At 43.5% G+C, this 18842-nt stretch overlaps 1 protein-coding gene across 2 annotated transcripts in view; it reads right to left on the bottom strand.

Annotated features, from left to right (window-relative positions):
- Window positions 1-14729, bottom strand: part of LOC132866420 (B-cell receptor CD22-like) — a 38411-nt gene extending 23682 nt beyond the window's left edge. Inside the window, exons 1-3 of one of the 2 annotated variants that reach the window (XM_060899181.1) lie at window positions 14628-14729; window positions 12529-12595; window positions 9-386 (exon numbers count right to left, since the gene is read on the bottom strand). In XM_060899181.1, the coding sequence (XP_060755164.1) occupies window positions 9-386; window positions 12529-12586 (436 nt within the window). In that variant the 5' untranslated portion in view covers window positions 12587-12595; window positions 14628-14729. Of the gene's footprint in view, window positions 1-8; window positions 387-12528; window positions 12596-13804; window positions 13968-14627 lie in introns of those variants that run through there. The other variant, XM_060899180.1, reaches the window with a different exon arrangement.
- Window positions 14730-18842: the final 4113 nt, after the last annotated feature.

Genomic DNA, 18842 nt, shown 5'->3' with positions numbered 1-18842 from the left:
TGGCTTACCTCTGACAGAAAGTTCAACTCCATCTGTACCTTGAAACTTTCCACCAGATATGTTTGTTATGAATCTGAAGTAGTATGTGCCTTGGTCCTGTTCTCTCACATCACGCAGTCTGAGACGGCAGTCACTCTGTTTGTCTCCGAGGTACTGAACCCTGTCTCTGTACTCTGGGTCTGAAGACAGATCAGGAGGCTCTTTACCGCTTTGAACCCGTTCTCTGCTCCAGAAAGCTTTCTCAACTTTAGACCGAGGTCCATATGTTGAATATGTTGAATATGTTGGATATGTGTATGTGCAGCCCAGAGTCACTGTAGATCCCTTTCCAGCACAGATGGAGCTCGGTGTGTAAAACACAGCCCACTGCTGAGAAACAACACCTCCTGCAACATGAAATGCAGAAACATGTTGATGATGCACATGCAGGCCTCAGACAGTGAGTAAACCTGGATAAACTCTCCAGTGTAACAATCTGAGCTCATTTATAACTAAAAACACACAGGGAGAAGGTCCACAGGTCACACAGTACAGCAGGAGAGAGAGCGCAAAAGGGAGAGAAAGAGGGCACTAAAGGGAGAGAGTGCACTAAAGGGGGAGAGAGAGCACTCAAGAGAGAGAGAGAGAGCGTGCACTCAAGGGAGAGAAAGCACAAAAGGGACAGGGAGAGAGAGAGAGAGAGAGCACTAAAGGGAGAGAGTGCACAAAATGGAGAGAGAGAACTAAAGGGAGAGAGAGAGGACAAAAGGGAGAGAGTGCACTAATGGGAGAGAGAGAGCACTCAAGGGAGAGAGAGAGAGAGAATTTTTTTTTTGAATTTTCAAAATATCATTTATTACAAAAGATCTTTAAAAAACATACAAAAATATCAGTGATAATTTTAGGTTACATTAAAAATAAAACACCTCTGAGTGAGTTTGCATGAATAAATGAAATTAAATAAATAAAAAGCGCACAGAAGTTTGAACAAACCATATCAATTGACATGTAAAACATTTTTAAAATGCACAATATCATCTGAGACTGCACACAAAGCATTATTCTGACACCATATGTCTTCAAAGGTTTCAACATCTCCCATTTCTTTATAACAACGAAAATCAATTAAAATTCTCGATTTCACCAAAGTAGCAAAGACCAGTACAAGGTCAAACCCTGAATTGTGTTCTACCTTGTTTCTCCTGCTGACATAAATAGACATTTTGGCCTGCCCAATGATAAAATTCAGCAGTTGACACTTATTCCTCTGCTTCCTTGTGTATTTAAAACCAAGAATAAAAATTTCCATTGAAAATTGTTCATTAAAAAGACCAAACAATCTTTTTAAAATCGAAAATAAAGACTCTAAGCGTGTACAATGCATAAAAGCTTGAAAAACAGTTTCTCTTTGTGTGCAAAAAGGGCAATCATGACTCACTTCAGGATTTAAAACACAAATAAAAGAATTGACAGCAACTGCGCCATGTAAAACTCTCCATTGCAAATCCCCAACCCTTTTATTTAATGGGGACTTGTAAAGTGCTCTCCAGTGTGGTTTGACTTGCTGTTCTACTTGTAGAACAGCACGCCATGGTGTATCCACTCTAGCTTCTAGGCACTTACTATTCAAAAATTTCACACAAAGATTATAAAATATTTTTCCAGACGCTCGACGTGGCCCCAGAAACATGACATCATTTTTCAAAAAAGCATTTGAAACTTCAGAAGATACAGTAAAACATGGTATTAGATCCCTCTCATTAGGACTAAGTAGATCCTTTTTGTACTGATCCAGCAACATTAAACTCCCTTCTGTCAACTGGGACTGTAGTTCTAAAAGGAATCTTGCAGCTACACGAATGGATCTCATTCCCAGGTGCTCAGCCACTACCTCAGGATTCTCAAAACCTGGCCCTGCCAGATTCAAGAGATCCTTCAAAGTGATGATCCCAGCCTTTAAAAACATCTCAGAAAAGGAAGTAAACTGCTTCTCTTGTGTGAAGTCCAGGAGTGAGCCATATATAAGTGGCTCCTCCAGTAGCCAAAAAAGAGAATCTGTATTAAGTGGTCTATAGACCTTTAAAAAGTTCCAAACCTTAAAAGTATTCCGGTAAAAAACAGGGAACTTATTTAAATCCATTATGGAAGGGTTCATCCAAAAGAGGGTTCTGTCCAATCCCAGGCCCTTAAATGTCCTCAGGATCGCACAGGCCACAACTTTCCAGCTAGAGTCTACGGTGCCCTCCAGCAGTCTCTGTATGAATTGGAGCCTGAAGGCTGCAGTTCTACTTTGCAGGTGAACCAGCCCTTGTCCACCTTCATCCTTAGGCAAAAACAGTACACCTTGCTGAACCCAGTGTAGACCATCCCAAAAAAAATCAACTAATATTGATTGTACTTTGGACAGAAACTGTACAGGAGGGTCTATACAGGCAAGCCTATGCCAAAGGGATGAAGCCACCAGGTTATTTACTATTAGAACACGCCCTCTATAGGACAATTGCTTAACCAAGAAATTCCATCTACTGAGACGGCCCTTAATCTTTTCAATGGTTCCCTCAAAATTTTTTTGTTTAAAACTTTCATCACCCAGGAAAACCCCCAGATATTTAAAACCATCCCTGGACCATGTTAAGCCTCCTGGGAGGCATGGTGCACCATGAGACCACTTACCAGCCAACAAAGCCACACTCTTCGCCCAGTTAACTCTGGCAGAAGATAAAATGTTAAAATCATCGAAAACTTCAACCATACTGTCTACATCCCTTTGGTTTCCAACCAGAATGGCCACATCATCAGCGTAAGCTGATAACTTAAAAGAACAAACACAATCAGGAAGAGTTACACCCTGCAGTTTGGCTATCAACTGAATTAAAAGAGGCTCAATGGCCAAAGAATACAACATGCCAGAAAGGGGACATCCTTGTCTAATTCCCCTTAAAACTTTAAAAGGAGCACAGAAGTCCCCATTAATTTTTAAAATACTTTCACAGTCACAGTACAGAGCTCTAATTTTCTTTATAAAATCAAGGTTAAAACCAAAAGCAGTTAAAACACTCCATAAATAATTATGCTCAATTCTGTCAAAAGCCTTTTCCTGATCGACTGAGACCAGGCCAAAGTCCAAATTTAGAAGTTTTCCAATTTCTAAAATATCTCTAATAAAACCAATGTTATCATAAATGAGCCTGCCTGGCACACAATAGAAACCTTGGGTAGATTCGTTCAATTACGTCTCTCAACACTTCCCTGAGCCTGTTTGCGAGAACTTTTGAGAGTAGTCGATATTCTACACAGAGGACAGATACAGGTCTCCAGGACCTTATGTCCTTCAGATCCCCCTTCTTAGGCAGCAATGTCAGGATTGCTCTTCGACAACTGAGTGGCAATCACCCCTTGGCCAAGCTGTCCCTCAACACAGCCAGTAGGTCTGCACCTATTTCTGGCCAAAAGGACTTGTAAAACTCAACCGGCAAACCATCAATACCCGGTGCTTTGCTACACTCCATGCTCTGAAGGGCTTTGTCCAACTCAACCAGGGTACTCACCCTTCCCAGATCCTGATTTGCCTGCCCAGAAACCTTGGGTAGATTCGTGAGAAAGGGACTGTCCGGAGCCTGCTCACAGGAGATTTCACTCCTATACAAATCCTGAAAGAACTCAACTGCTCTCCTCCGAATATCATCATGGTTGGTCAAGAGATTTCCATTTCCAGAAACAAGACCGTGTATAAGCCTTTTCTGGCCATTTTTCTTTTCCAGATTAAAAAAGAATTTAGAAGGTGCATCCATTAATTCTGCACTCTGGAATCGAGACCTGACCAGAGCTCCTTGTGCTTTAATTCCCAGCAAGTCAGTTAAAAGATTCTTCTTTCTTTTTAAATTTTCCATATATAAACAATCTCTAGTGACTCCAGCTAACCTTTGGAGTTCCATTATTTCATTTTCCAAGGTTTTCATACGCTGAGCTATGTCTCTTGTGACATGTGAAGTATATTGCTGACACAATTGTTTTATTTGAGCCTTGCCAAAATCCCACCATTGTTGCAAAGACTGAAAAGTGGATTTTGTGGTTCTAAAATCCCTCCAAAAAAACTTAAAAACATCCCTAAAAAGAACATCATGTATTAAACTAGTGTTAAAATGCCAGTATGCACTTTTGTGTCTGGTTGCATTTACATAAAAAGTGCAAAGCACCATACTGTGGTCAGAAAAACCCACAGGTAAGATAAAACATGTTTTAAAAAAACCAAGCTGGTGTTTAAAACTATAAAATCGGTCTAGTCTTGCCAGAGAAAGCATATTATCATTAGCATGAACCCATGTATATTGTTTTTGATCCATGTGAAAATTTCTCCATACATCAGACAGATCATAGGTATTAATTAACTCAATGAGCCTCTTACGGGAAGGCATATGAGGCTCCATATGGTTCCTATCTATACTTAGTTCTGTACAATTAAAATCTCCACCAAGAAGTAAAAACTCTCCAGGATCACAATCCTTTAAAACACTACCTAAGATGCTTAAAAAATTCATTCTCTCACGCCTGTCTATTGGCGCATAGACACAAACAAAGACAAAAAAGTTGTTCTCAAATTGTGCTCTGACTCTTAGGAGTCTACCTTTAATAAATTCATCAACCTGATACAAGGAAGGAATACAGGTCTGTGAAAAAATAATAGCCACACCACCACTGACTGAAGTGTTGTGGCTTAAAATTGACAAACCCCCAAATTCCTTTGCCCAATCAGCACTATTATTAGTGTCTGTGTGTGTTTCTTGTGCAAAAACCACATCAATGTTTTTTTCTTTAATTGTTTCAAAGAGCAAAGCCCTCTTCATACCATCTCTTGCTCCATTCAAATTTAACGATGCAATCTTAAATTCCCCCATGAATAGGAAATAAAAGAAAAAATATATCATCATTTTAAGAACAAAACCGCGTCGTAGATTTACTGACTCATATCAGTGTTTAACAAAGCTCTTAGCTTTGTGAGAAACTTACTCAGACGGTAACCCTCCTTATCTGTAAATTTCCCTTCAGCCATGTATGATTTAGTTTTTACCATAAATTGATAAATGTCTGGAAAATATTCGTCAACTTTCACATTTCTCGCATTTTTGGTCCGTAACAAAAAACTCTTTGTCTTCCACAGTATACTCGCGACTAGAGAAGCCGCTTTGACGTAGACTGCAGGTCAAGCTGCATTCGGATTCACTCTCACTCTCGGCATCAGTAGAGTTGAGGTCAATCAACGGCTCTCTCTTTTTGGTCTGTGCCCCAGGACTAGGTCGGTCCCTTGTCCTCTTTCTACCTTTAGTTTAGGGACTTTAAACGGATTTACATCCGTTTCCATGTTTTGAACCCCATCACCAGTGAGAACATTAAGCATTTCATCTAAGTTACTGGCTGAAACCACACTACTCTGTGAACTATCAGTGACGTCCACCGAAGGTCCAACTTCGGGTTCATCTTTTTCATCTCCCACCTTTCCTAAACAACCATCCTGATCAGATGGTCTAACACTGGCTTCTTCAACTCTGGAAGGCTCTTGTTCAGGAGGCAGAGCCTCATTCGCACCAGCCCTTTCAATAGCAGGTGCCTTCTGCTTACTCGCGGGGTGTTCTTCCCCAACATTCTCATTCTGCTCTTTTGCCTTATCCCCATTCTCATTTTGCTCGTTTGCCTTATCCCCATTCTCATTTTGCTCGTTTGCCTTATCCCCATTTGCAGAGCTGTTTTGGCGCTTTTCGGGACAAGCTTGCGCCAAATGGCCAATTAACCCACAACCAAAACACCTCATCATGTGACTTGTGGCATAAATAACATAATTAAAACCTTCAACCTGTATGCTCAATGTCAAATCCAAATCCGAGTCATGTAGTACCATATAAACATAACGCCTAAATGACACCACATGTTTCAGTAAAGGAGATTTGCTCGCTATGGCAATCTTCCTGATCGGAGAGACCAGTTTACCATAGTGGGCTAGTGACTGCGTTAAAATGTCATCCGAAATGAAAGGTGGTACATTTGAAAGGATCACTTTCTTAGAAGGGGTAGACAATGGTAGCACCGAAGTGAAAACACCGTCAATCACCACCCCTTGCTCAACCATTAAATCTGCCAATTCTACCGTCTCCAGAAACAGAACAATTGCCTGGTTCATACGAGACACGGACAAAATTTTATCATGCCCAACAATTTCACCTATGGCTAAAGTGCAAACTTCTACACTAGCGGTGGACGCAATCTTAATCGCGTGCCGCCGCGTGAGGGAATCAAACTTCCCTCTACCTGAGGCAGACATGCTCCCGGCTTAGGAGCAGACTCCCAGGTAAACACAAAACACAAAAAGGGGGGGAGAGAGCACTAAAGGGGGGGGGGGAGAGCACTAAAGGGGGGGGAGAGCACTAAAGGGGGGGAGAGCACTAAAGGGGGGGAGAGCACTAAAGGGGGGGGAGAGAGCACTAAAGGGGGGGAGAGAGCACTAAAGGGGGGGAGAGAGCACTAAAGGGGGGGAGAGCACTAAAGGGGGGGAGAGAGAGCACTAAAGAGGGGGGAGAGAGCACTAAAGGGGGGGAGAGCACTAAAGGGGGGGAGAGAGCACTAAAGGGGGGGAGAGAGCACTAAAGGGGGGGGAGCACTAAAGGGGGAAGAGAGAGAGAGAGCACTAATGGGTAGGGTGACCAGATTTCCCTAGTCTGAAACCGGGACACTTTTGCGCGCGACCATGCTCGTGCACGCACACCTTTTTTTTTTTTTTACGTAAACGTGAAAGTCAGAGAGGTGCTCTTATCATTTTGTTGAAGCTCACATTTATCAACATCTCACATGAAATAAAACAAACAGGCATTTTGTTATCTAGTAGCATAGTGGTATACAGATCAGTTAAAGGAACAGTCCACCGTACTTCCATAATGAAATATGCTCTTATCTGAATTGAGACGAGCTGCTCCGTACCTCTCCGAGCTTTGCGCGACCTCCCAGTCAGTCAGACGCAGTCAGACGCGCTGTCACTCCTGTTAGCAATGTAGCTAGGCTCAGCATGGCCAATGGTATTTTTTGGGGCTGTAGTTAGATGCGACCAAACTCTTCCACGTTTTTCCTGTTTATATAGGTTTATATGACCAGTGATATGAAACAAGTTCAGTTACACAAATTGAAACGTAGCGATTTTCTATGCTATGGAAAGTCCGCACTATAATGACAGGCGTACTAACACCTTCTGCGCGCTTCGGCAGCGCATTGATATCTGAGCTCCGTATCAATGTGCTGCCAAAGCGCGCAGAAGGTGTTAGTACGCCTGTCATTATAGTGCGGACTTTCCATAGCATAGAAAATCGCTACGTTTCAATTTGTGTAACTGAACTTGTTTCATATCACTGGTCATATAAACCTATATAAACAGGAAAAACGTGGAAGAGTTTGGTCGCATCTAACTACAGCCCCAAAAAATACCGTTGGCCATACTGAGCCTAGCTACATTGCTAACAGGAGTGACAGCGCGTCTGACTGCGTCTGACTGACTGGGAGGTCGCGCAAAGCTCGGAGGTGTACGGAGCAGCTCGTCTCAATTCAGATAAGAGCATATTTCATTATGGAAGTACGGTGGACTGTTCCTTTTAAATTATGGTCAGACAACAGATTTTGTAATGGCTGAGAATAGGCCAGGCTATGTCCATAGGCCAAATTTAAACTGATTTATTTCACCTGTTTGTGAGAACACCAAGAAGAATGCATATGCACATGTAGGCTATATCTCTAAAATTGTATGCACTATAGCATGAACTTAAAAAGTAGATATGTGACCTCAACATAGCCTAGGTCAGAATCAACCTTACTAACCATTCCCCACAACTGAATGAATAAAGCAAGAAGATGTGTACAAAAGTGAACACTTTAATGGAAGGTGCAACAAGCTGTTCAACACAGCAATATGGCCAAACTGTCAGAATGGTATGTTAAACAGAAACAAAAAAGAGACAAGTGATTTGAGAATATACACTCAAACAAAACAGCAGTAACGGAGGAGAGGGGCGACAGCCCGAGGAAAGCCCCCACAGGAGCGCACAGCATTTGCAACATAGGCTACCCAACTCAGTACAAGAACAAAGCACAGGAACAAAGCTAAGGCGACTGTCAATCCACCCACCCTAAACAAAATGCATTAGCCTACGTATATTTACACGAAGAGTGAATCTTTTCCAGTTTTAATGTGATCCTGTATATCGGCGTTACCACCGTGGGCTACGGAGAAGGAACACTTACAGTGTGTGCAGTAGGCTTCGTGCGCATTGTTCTGCACCTCTCAGAGGAAGGGGTAGGTGCCCTGTAAATCTTTGGAAAAGGTACATTTTCTTTTCGGCATAATTGCTGTGGTATTACTGCTGCTAGCTACTAGACAAAGAACATTCGTGCCAGTTGTTTATTTTATTGTTGCATGGCAACACGTTCTGTTGTCTGGAATAATGTGGCTAAATAAACACCCATGCCACAGGGCCAGGGGGCAGTAACCAGGAAAGTTTGTGATTCCTGTCAATTCATCAAAATAGTAAATGCAGGGCCCTATGAAAGATTACAATTTAGGGCCCCCCGGTAAAATTTTCAAGCTCAAGCAATTGAATTTGAAGTCTGTTTTTGGCTGGCACTTCTACTTTACTATGCATGTGATCAGCTACCTAGCAAGTTTAGGTGATACAATTATTTGGTATATGAACATTTTAAATGCAGAACTGTCAGAATTAGACTGAATAGACTGTTGCCTTAAAATGAAAATTCCATGATGTACGGTATATTATGGAAGGTATATATTTCTTTTATTAGCAACTATTATTAGGCCACTCAGTAGCTTATGGAGTTAATTCAATCCAAATGTTTGTGTTGAGAGAAAGTGCATGCATCACTGTATCAGTATGGATTTATAACATTCTGTATGCACATTATGGATACTCCAGAGCCCTCCAGCAAACATCATCAATAATCAGGATTACAAAATGTATTCCTTTGTTTCCTCCATTTATTGACTTATTGTATGTGATCAAATGTATGCCTTGATGAATAACTACACTAGTTTTTTGATACAATTACAGAGTGCACTGCAAGGAATCCACTAAGTGTTTTTGGTTTCTTTTATCACACATTTATTAGAAAACACAGCAAATGTTCAAATATTCAAGTTAAATACTTAGCAACGGTATCAATAAATCCACACATGAACAATAGCAATGATATCTCTGACCACAGCTAATGTGCAAAATATTAAAGTTAAATACTTAACAATATCAACAAATCCACACATGAACAATGGCAAAACATCTAGACTTAATTATACAATAAAGATACCTATGAAAAAAGGTGATTTTTTTTCCACACACACTGTGATATCCGGACTTCATAATTCATCACACCTGCTCCTGCTGAGCAACTTCTAGAATGTTCACCTCTGTTGCGCACATAGAAAAACTGCCAGCTGCGCTAATAGCTCTGCGCATGCACGGAGCGACACATTTCACGTGTCCCGCGCCCAGAATCAGACTGTACCATTAGTAAAAAGGGTGGAGGGGTGAAATGACAATATCATAAATAATTCAAGAAAAATGTTATAGCAAATCATAACCATGTATAATTTGCATACTTTAACAGATGAAATGAAATATTTTATTTCAAAAACTTACACAAGGCAATACTATTAAAATAATATTAATATCCCTCACAGGCCCCCCTGTCAGTGCCAGGCCCTTAGAATCGTCCTAACTCCCCCCCCCCAAAGGCGCCCCTGCCCACGCTGCTCAGTCGCAAACCAGGACATATCCGTGTCCCGACTTACTTCTGTTGGGACTCGGGACACACGACCCCAAATCGGGACTGTCCCGGTAAAACCGGGACGTCTGGTCACCCTACTAAAGGGGGGAGAGAGAGAGAGAGAGAGAGAGAGAGAGAGAGAGCACTAAAGGGGAAAGAGAGAGAGAGCACTAAAGGGGGGGGAGAGAGAGCACTAAAGGGGGGGAGAGAGAGAGCACTAAAGGGGGGAGAGAGAGAGCACTAAAGGGGGGAGAGAGAGAGCACTAAAGGGGGGGAGAGAGAGAGAGCACTAAAGGGGGGAGAGAGAGCACTAAAGGGGGGGAGAGAGAGAGCACTAAAGGGGGGGGAGAGAGAGCACTAAAGGGGGGGAGAGAGAGCACTAAAGGGGGAGAGAGAGAGCACTAAAGGGGGAGAGAGAGAGCACTAAAGGGGGGGAGAGAGAGCACTAAAGGGGGGAGAGAGAGCACTAAAGGGGGGGAGAGAGAGCACTAAAGGGGGGGAGAGAGAGCACTAAAGGGGGAGAGAGAGAGCACTAAAGGGGGAGAGAGAGAGCACTAAAGGGGGGGAGAGAGAGAGAGCACTAAAGGGGGGAGAGAGAGCACTAAAGGGGGGGAGAGAGAGAGCACTAAAGGGGGGGAGAGAGAGCACTAAAGGGGGGAGAGAGAGAGAGAGAGAGAGAGAGAGCACTAAAGGGGAAAGAGAGAGAGAGCACTAAAGGGGGGGGAGAGAGAGCACTAAAGGGGGGGAGAGAGAGAGCACTAAAGGGGGGAGAGAGAGAGCACTAAAGGGGGGAGAGAGAGAGCACTAAAGGGGGGGAGAGAGAGAGAGCACTAAAGGGGGGAGAGAGAGCACTAAAGGGGGGGAGAGAGAGAGCACTAAAGGGGGGGGAGAGAGAGCACTAAAGGGGGGGAGAGAGAGAGAGCACTAAAGGGGGAGAGAGAGAGCACTAAAGGGGGGGAGAGAGAGCACTAAAGGGGGGGAGAGAGAGCACTAAAGGGGGGGAGAGAGAGCACTAAAGGGGGGGAGAGAGAGCACTAAAGGGGGAGAGAGAGAGCACTAAAGGGGGGGAGAGAGAGCACTAAAGGGAGAGAGAGAGAGCACTAAAGGGGGGGAGAGAGAGAGCACTAAAGGAGGGGAGAGAGAGAGCACTAAAGGGGGGGGAGAGAGAGCACTAAAGGGGGGAGGGAGAGAGAGAGCACTAAAGGGGGGAGAGAGAGAGAGAGAGAGCACTAAAGGGGGGAGAGAGAGAGCACTAAAGGGGGGGAGAGAGAGAACTAAAGGGGGGGAGAGAGAGAGCACTAAAGGGGGGGAGAGAGAGAGCACTAAAGGGGGGAGAGAGAGAGAGCACTAAAGGGGGGAGAGAGAGAGCACTAAAGGGGGGGAGAGAGAGAGCACTAAAGGGGGGAGAGAGAGAGCACTAAAGGGGGGGAGAGAGAGAGAGCACTAAAGGGGGGGTGAGAGAGAGCACTAAAGGGGGGAGAGAGAGAGAGAGAGAGCACTAAAGGGGGGGAGAGAGAGAGCACTAAAGGGGGGGAGAGAGAGAGCACTAAAGGGGGGGGGAGAGAGAGCACTAAAGGGGGGGAGAGAGAGCACTAAAGGGGGGAGAGAGAGAGAGCACTAAAGGGGGGGAGAGAGCACTAAAGGGGGAAGAGAGAGAGCACTAAGGGGGGAGAGAGAGCACTAAGGGGGGAGAGAGAGAGCACTAAAGGGGGGGAGAGAAAGAGCACTAAAGGGGGGGAGAGAGAGAGCACTAAAGGGGGGGAGAGAGAGAGCACTAAAGGGGGGGGAGAGAGAGAGAGCACTAAAGGGGGGGAGAGAGAGCACTAAAGGGGGAAGAGAGAGCACTAAAGGGGGAAGAGAGAGCACTAAAGGGGGGAGAGAGAGAGAGCACTAAAGGGGGGGAGAGAGAGCACTAAAGGGGGGAGAGAGAGAGAGCACTAAAGGGGGGGAGAGAGAGAGCACTAAAGGGGGGGAGAGAGAGAGCACTAAAGGGGGGGAGAGAGAGAGCACTAAAGGGGGGGGAGAGAGAGAGAGCACTAAAGGGGGGGAGAGAGAGCACTAAAGGGGGAAGAGAGAGCACTAAAGGGGGAAGAGAGAGCACTAAAGGGGGGAGAGAGAGAGAGCACTAAAGGGGGGGAGAGAGAGCACTAAAGGGGGGGGAGAGAGAGCACTAAAGGGGGGGAGAGAGAGCACTAAAGGGGGAAGAGAGAGCACTAAAGGGGGGAGAGAGAGAGAGAGCACTAAAGGGGGGAGAGAGAGAGCACTAAAGGGGGGGAGAGAGAGAGAGCACTAAAGGGGGGGGAGAGAGAGAGAGCACTAAAGGGGGGGAGAGAGAGAGAGCACTAAAGGGGGAAGAGAGAGCACTAAAGGGGGGAGAGAGAGAGAGCACTAAAGGGAGAGAGAGCACTAAAGGGGGGGAGAGAGAGAGCACTAAAGGGGGGGAGAGAGAGAGCACTAAAGGGGGGGAGAGAGAGAGAGCACGAAAGGGGAGGAGAGAGAGAGCACGAAAGGGGAAGAGAGACAGAGCACTGAAGGGGAGGGGTGAGGGAGAGAGAGAGAACTAAAAGGGAGGGTGGGAGAGAGATAAAGGGGAGGAGAGAGAGAGAGCTGCAGAAAAGAGGAAGTTAACCCTGAACTGCTGAACAAACACTAATGACATAAAGCTCAAGGCTCCATTAAAAATATGAACATGTATATTATATATTTAGAAAAATAAACAGCGCACATTTTCAAATGACTCACCTGAAACCATGAGCAGAAACAGCAGAGAAAGGGGAGGAGTCAATCCGAGTGACGTCATCACTGCTACCTGTCTCATCATCACAGAGAGAAAATAATATTCAGTTTTAATGTCATAAAAACGCCCTTAAATCTGTGGTGTGTTCATAATTACAGGGTTCCCACGGGTCATGGAATTTCTGGAATATCATGGAATTTTAAAAAGTCTATTCCAGTCATGGAAAGTCAGGAGATTTTGTTTGGATCATGTTGAAATTTTCGCTGCCATTTTGGTAAAAGGGTAATATTTTCCCTGCAGCATTTCACTGGGTTTAAGCAGCGAAAACTAATTTCTGTCCTGAAAACATCTGTGAATTCGTAAATAAAGCTCAAACTGATGGGTTTAAAAAACTGTGGCTGGTTTTTGTCTGTTCAGCATAAAGGCAGCTGTTTTTCTGTTCATTATAGGTCATGGAAATCCAGCTGTTTAGTAACTGAAAGTCAGTGAAAGTCAGTGAACTTGACATTGGACTTCGAGTGGGAACCCTGTAAATGTAAAGCAAAGTGCTGTGGGTTTCCACCTGCAGGGACTTTAACTCTCCATTCCACACATCATGTGTTGTACAGTTCAGTGTGTGAGGAATAACATGGAGTAAATAAAATATTTGTAAATCCTCTCTTTATTATGCGATGCAAAACTGATACACGAGACCTTCATTTTTATTTTGGAAAGAATCGTTTAAGTGAATCAGATGAATCGATTCCCAAATGCGAATGAATCAGATTCTTTTTGCCGAATAATTCAGAGTAAAAAAAAAAAAAAAGTTAAATTCTGATTCATCAACATTAATGTAAACTTTTGAATCATTTCCTTCCTTTACTGTACACAGTGTTTGGATATGTGTCCCACTGAGTCATGAATCAACTGAATCAAAGCTCACAAAACTCAATTTACAGGAATCATTGAATCGAATCAGTAAAATGAGATAAAATGGCTGTTATTTGCAAAAGTAAAAGCAATACAATAATGAAACAACATGGTGGGGCACATGACATAAAAATGCATTTCATTTTATATATACAGTATATAAACAATTAATCTACTTTTAATGGGGACAAGTCTTATATTGCTGCAAGACGGTGTTTGGCTTAGAAATCACTAAAAAAAAAGTCAGCCACTTTAATTATAAAGAATGCACAGCTTAATTTCAGTTCATAAGAGAATAAATTAGTAATTAAATTATAAAATTCAAAGTAAATAAATTGCTAAAGACAAACAAACAACAAAACCTTTTCTGACCTCATTAAGAGATGTTCATCTCCTGCATCCAGAGAGAGAAAACCAGAAATAAGAGGAGCAACTCCGAGGGTTTAAACTGTTCAACTTGTCCAAGTTCAAATGTGCTGCTGTTTAAATTTCACACTGACTTGCATATTTCTTCCTCTTTTTTTTTTCACAGAATTAGTCCTTCCTTCCTCAAGACTATGTGTTAAGAAGCACCCAAACCACTGACACTTAAAACTCTTCTGTCCTTCTGGCCCTATATTTATAATATACATGTCATATATTTTAAAATAAATTGCTTGGTTTCTTTTTCTGAAACTATTATTTTTCTGGTTAGGAATCATCATAGACACACATCCTGTCTTTTGAAATGTACCGCATTTTCTAACATAATTCATTAATTTATAATATTTATTTATAAGTAACCTCATAGTAAGTATGTATCACGCTGGTTATGTGTCTGTAGGCTATGTGTGTGTTTACACTTTATTTATTGATTAATCCATTAATTTATTCAAGAAGCATGCAACTGATTTTACTAAACATTTTCACCACGTCATTTTATAAACAATATTACTGTATTGTAGGAGACTATTCACTGTGTTGAAGCTCCGCAGTAGCTCAGTGCTGATTCAGGGTCAGTTTCCTGTCTGGTTTATTGAGAAGTTCGTCACAAATCTGACCACAGATCAGCGCTCTTCTCACACTCACACAAGGCTCATGATGACCAAATATGATAAGGATGTTTACTGCAGCAGTGAGACAAATGATGCCATTTAACGCTCATCCACACTGATCATTAAACAAAAGCACATGAAACTCAAACATGACTACTTACTAACTCATGGGGAAGCCATGGCCTAGAGGTTAGAGAAGCAGCTTTGGGACCAAAAGGTCACTGGTTTGATTCCTTGGACCAGCAGGAATGGCTGAAGTGCCCTTGAACAAGACACCTGACCTCCAACTGCTCCTCAGGCTGCTCTGGGTATGCTGTATGTCACTCTGGATAAAAGTGTCTGCTAAATACCTGTAATGTAAGTCTAACAGTTGTGTTGCTTTGTTCACTGCTGATGTAATTTCCTGTGTGCAACAATGAGGGGGCGAGAAGAAGGCCAGAGTTTCTCTGAAATGTAACAGTGTACTACTTGTGGTTTAGCATTAATTTACCACAATGTTATTACAACCTGCAGGAGATATAAAGCTGCAGTGTCCAGCTAACAGACAGCTTTATATTGACACTAACTGGTAAACAGCACCATGTTATTAGCCCACCCGATTTGGTAAAATGTACTTTAGCAATTAAAAATGTTTAATTTCCATAATTAGCAGGATTATAAACACTCCATGTGATGAACACAAGACAAACTAGAAAGTTCAACATTAAATGTAATTATAAACTGATAAAATGTACAACCTGCTATTTTGTTGCATAGCAGTTAGCTATTATCTCAGCATTTATACCTTTTAATTTTATTTAAACTTTAAACAAATGTGCTGTCTGAAGAGTAATGTGATACTTAGGAATGGGTCTGTGAAGATTCTCAGTCATCCAGGTCATAGTAAACTGTGGGTGGTAAAAGAGAGCAATTGGACTTGCTTGAAGATTCTTGAAGACGTTTCACCTCTCATCCGAAAGGCTTCTTCAGTTCTGTCTGACTAATACCCTGTCCACACTAGGGATTTTGTCCCGATACGATACTACTTTCGTACCGCAACACCTGTCCACACTAGCAACTATACCGGTACTGTAGCTGTATAACTGTATCGGTACGAAACCCACAAATGTATGGGTTTCGTACCGGTACAGTATCGGTACTGTAGCGCTTCACTGTAGTGTGGACAGATGAAGCGGTTCTATATCGACACACATATAATGTGCATGCGCAATGAACCATTCCTACGTCTTCCGGGTTATTCATACAATACAATACGCACGTGCTTTCCAGCTGTAAATAAAACGTCAAAATGGCTCAAAACGACCGTGGAGCTACATGGAGCAAAGAAAGGGGGGAGAAAGGGGGAAAGAGGGAGGAAGAAAGGAGGAAGAGGGGAAAAGGGAGAGAAAGGGAGGGGAAGAGGGAGAAAGGGAGGGGGGAGAAAGGGAGATTCGTTTTCTTTGTTTCTTTCTCAACTGCCTCGCACGTTTTATACGATTCGACTGAATAAATGACCACCAGAAATACAGACTGTACATCGACAACAAAAAGCACACACACATTTCATCTGCCATATTCTCGGAAGGAAGTTACTTGGTAACCACGGAAACATTTCGCGCACACGCATTTCAAGTACCGTGAAAGAAAACCGCAAACATTTCTCGCTAGTGTGGACAGATGCACTAAACTGTACCGGTATACTTTGTATTGATACAGTTATACCACTATCATACCGGTATATATGTGAACACAGCATAATAGGGAGTATCAGGTATTTATCCTCTCATGGATGAAAAGCAATCCTAAGGTGTCGCTGAGTCATCCTGTTGGTGTGGGTCACTGGGGGCTGGGTGTGAACAGCCTAGAGAGTCGTTGGGGTGATCAGTGGGTTGTTGGTTCTCTCTGTCCTCCTGTGAGTCACTGAAACAGCTGGGTTTTGGTGTGCATTCAGTTGTCTGGGAAGTGCGCCAAGGACTGTATTGTAGGAGGCTGATAAATGGTGTCTTAGGCCACCACCTCTGTTCAGTGATGGCCGTTCCAGGTTGACAAAAATGGCTTCTTTAACTCCTCGCTCATACCAATGATCCTCTCTGGCTAAAATGCATACGTTGCAATCCTGAAATGAGTGTCCTTTGTTGTTAAGATGAAAATAGACAGCAGAGTCCTGGCCTGAGGAACTGGCTCTCCTGTGTTGAGCCATGCACCTGTGAAGCGGTTGTTTTGTTTCCTCAATATACGAGTCCGTGCATTCCTCACTGCACTGAATTCCATACACAACGTTGTCCTGTTTGTGTCTGGCTATTCTGTCGTTAGGGTGGACCAGTTTCTGCTTCAGGGTGTTACTGGGTCTGAAATGTACCAGCTCAACACAGGAGAGCCAGTTCCTCAGGCCAGGACTCTGCTGTCTATTTTCATCTTAACAACAAAGGACACTCATTTCAGGATTGCAACGTACGCATTTTAGCCAGAGAGGATCGTTGGTATGAGCGAGGAGTTAAAGAAGCCATTTTTGTCAACCTGGAACGGCCATCACTGAACAGAGGTGGTGGTCTAAGACACCATTTATCAGCCTCCTACAATACAGTCCTTGGCGCACTTCCCAGACAACTGAATTCACACCAAAACCCAGCTGTTTCAGTGACTCACAGGAGGACAGAGAGAACCAACAACCCACTGATCACCCCAACGACTCTCTAGGCCGTTCACACCCAGCCCCCAGTGACCCACACCAACAGGATGACTCAGCGACACCTTAGGATTGCTTTTCATCCATGAGAAGATAAATACCTGATACTCCCTATTAGTCAGACAGAACTGAAGAAGCCTTTCGGATGAGAGGTGAAACGTCTTCAAGCAAGTCCAGTTGCTCTCTTTTACCACCCACAGTATACTTAGGAATGCTTTCTTTTTACTTTCCTTTTAATTAAGACAAAATATGGTATTAATTATGACTCTGTAGCAGTTTGGATGGGTGGGTGGAGCACAGAAGGACGGCAGGCCAGAACTGAGTTCACAAAACCCGTTTATTTTAGCTTTTCAGCTTTAACTATACACATGTACCCACACACTCCCGTCGTCTGGTTGGGGAGAGAGCCCGCTGTGCTCTCGCTCTCTTCCTTAAATAGGGCGCAGTCACTGGGGAAGACACACAAACACATTAATCAACCTCAGGTGCAGTGATTCTGCCACTTACCTTCCCCGACTCCGCCCTCTGGTCACAGACTGATGCTTGGCCACACCCCCGCTGCCACATACCCCCACCGCCCGACTCAGGCCAGGCGGCCGTCCAGCCTGCAGCCAACCCCCCCCCACCCCCCTTGACGGGAGAGGAAGTCCACCACGGCCATCTGAACCCCCGGCCTGTGGATCACCTTGAAGTCGAAGGGTTGGAGTGCCAGATACCAATGGGAGATCCGTGCATTGGCATCCTTCATGCGGTGGAGCCACTGGAGGGGCGCGTGGTCCAAACAGAGGGTGAAAGGGCGTCCCAACAGGTAGGATTTCATGGAATAACATCCATGAAATGTATCAGTCAGGATTTAGACCTCATCATAGCACAGAGACAGCACTGGTTAAAGTAGTAAACGACCTACTGTTGGCGTCTGATCAGGGCTGTGTCTCGCTACTTGTGTTGCTTGACCTTAGTGCAGCATTTGATACCATTGATCATTCCATTCTTCTGGATAGACTAGAAAATGTTGTGGGAGTTAAGGGAATGGCCCTCTCCTGGCTCAGGTCTTATCTAACTGATCGTTATCAGTATGTTGATATAAATGGTGATATTTCTAGACGTACCGAGGTAAAGTTTGGTGTTCCACAAGGTTCTGTCTTGGGTCCACTGCTTTTTTCTCTATATATGTTACCTCTGGGCGATATTATTCGTAAACATTGTATTAGTTTCCACTGTTATGCTGATGACACACAGTTGTATGTCTCTGCAAAACCTGATGAGAGACACCAGCTTAATAGAATTGAGGAATGTGTTAAGGACATTAGACACTGGATGCTTATAAATTTCCTTCTGCTTAACTCTGACAAGACTGAAGTACTTGTGCTAGGACCACATACAGCTCGAAGTAAGTTTTCTGATTACACAGTAACTCTGGATGGCCTTTCTGTTTCTTCACGTGCAGCAGTAAAAGACCTCGGAGTGATTATTGACCCCAGTCTTTCATTCGAAACTCACATTGATAACATCACCCGGATAGCTTTCTTTCATCTCAGAAATATTGCAAAGATAAGAAATTTAATGTCATTGCATGATGCAGAAAAACTAGTCCATGCTTTCGTTACCTCCAGGTTGGATTATTGTAATGCCTTACTGTCTGGATGTTCCAATAAGTGCATAAACAAGCTCCAGTTAGTTCAAAATGCAGCAGCAAGAGTCCTTACTAGAA

Source organism: Neoarius graeffei, chromosome 18 (genome assembly GCF_027579695.1).
Source record: "Neoarius graeffei isolate fNeoGra1 chromosome 18, fNeoGra1.pri, whole genome shotgun sequence".
Lineage (NCBI taxonomy): Eukaryota > Metazoa > Chordata > Actinopteri > Siluriformes > Ariidae > Neoarius > Neoarius graeffei.
Note: the sequence above shows the minus strand (reverse complement) of the source record. Positions and strands in the feature narration are given on the sequence as shown.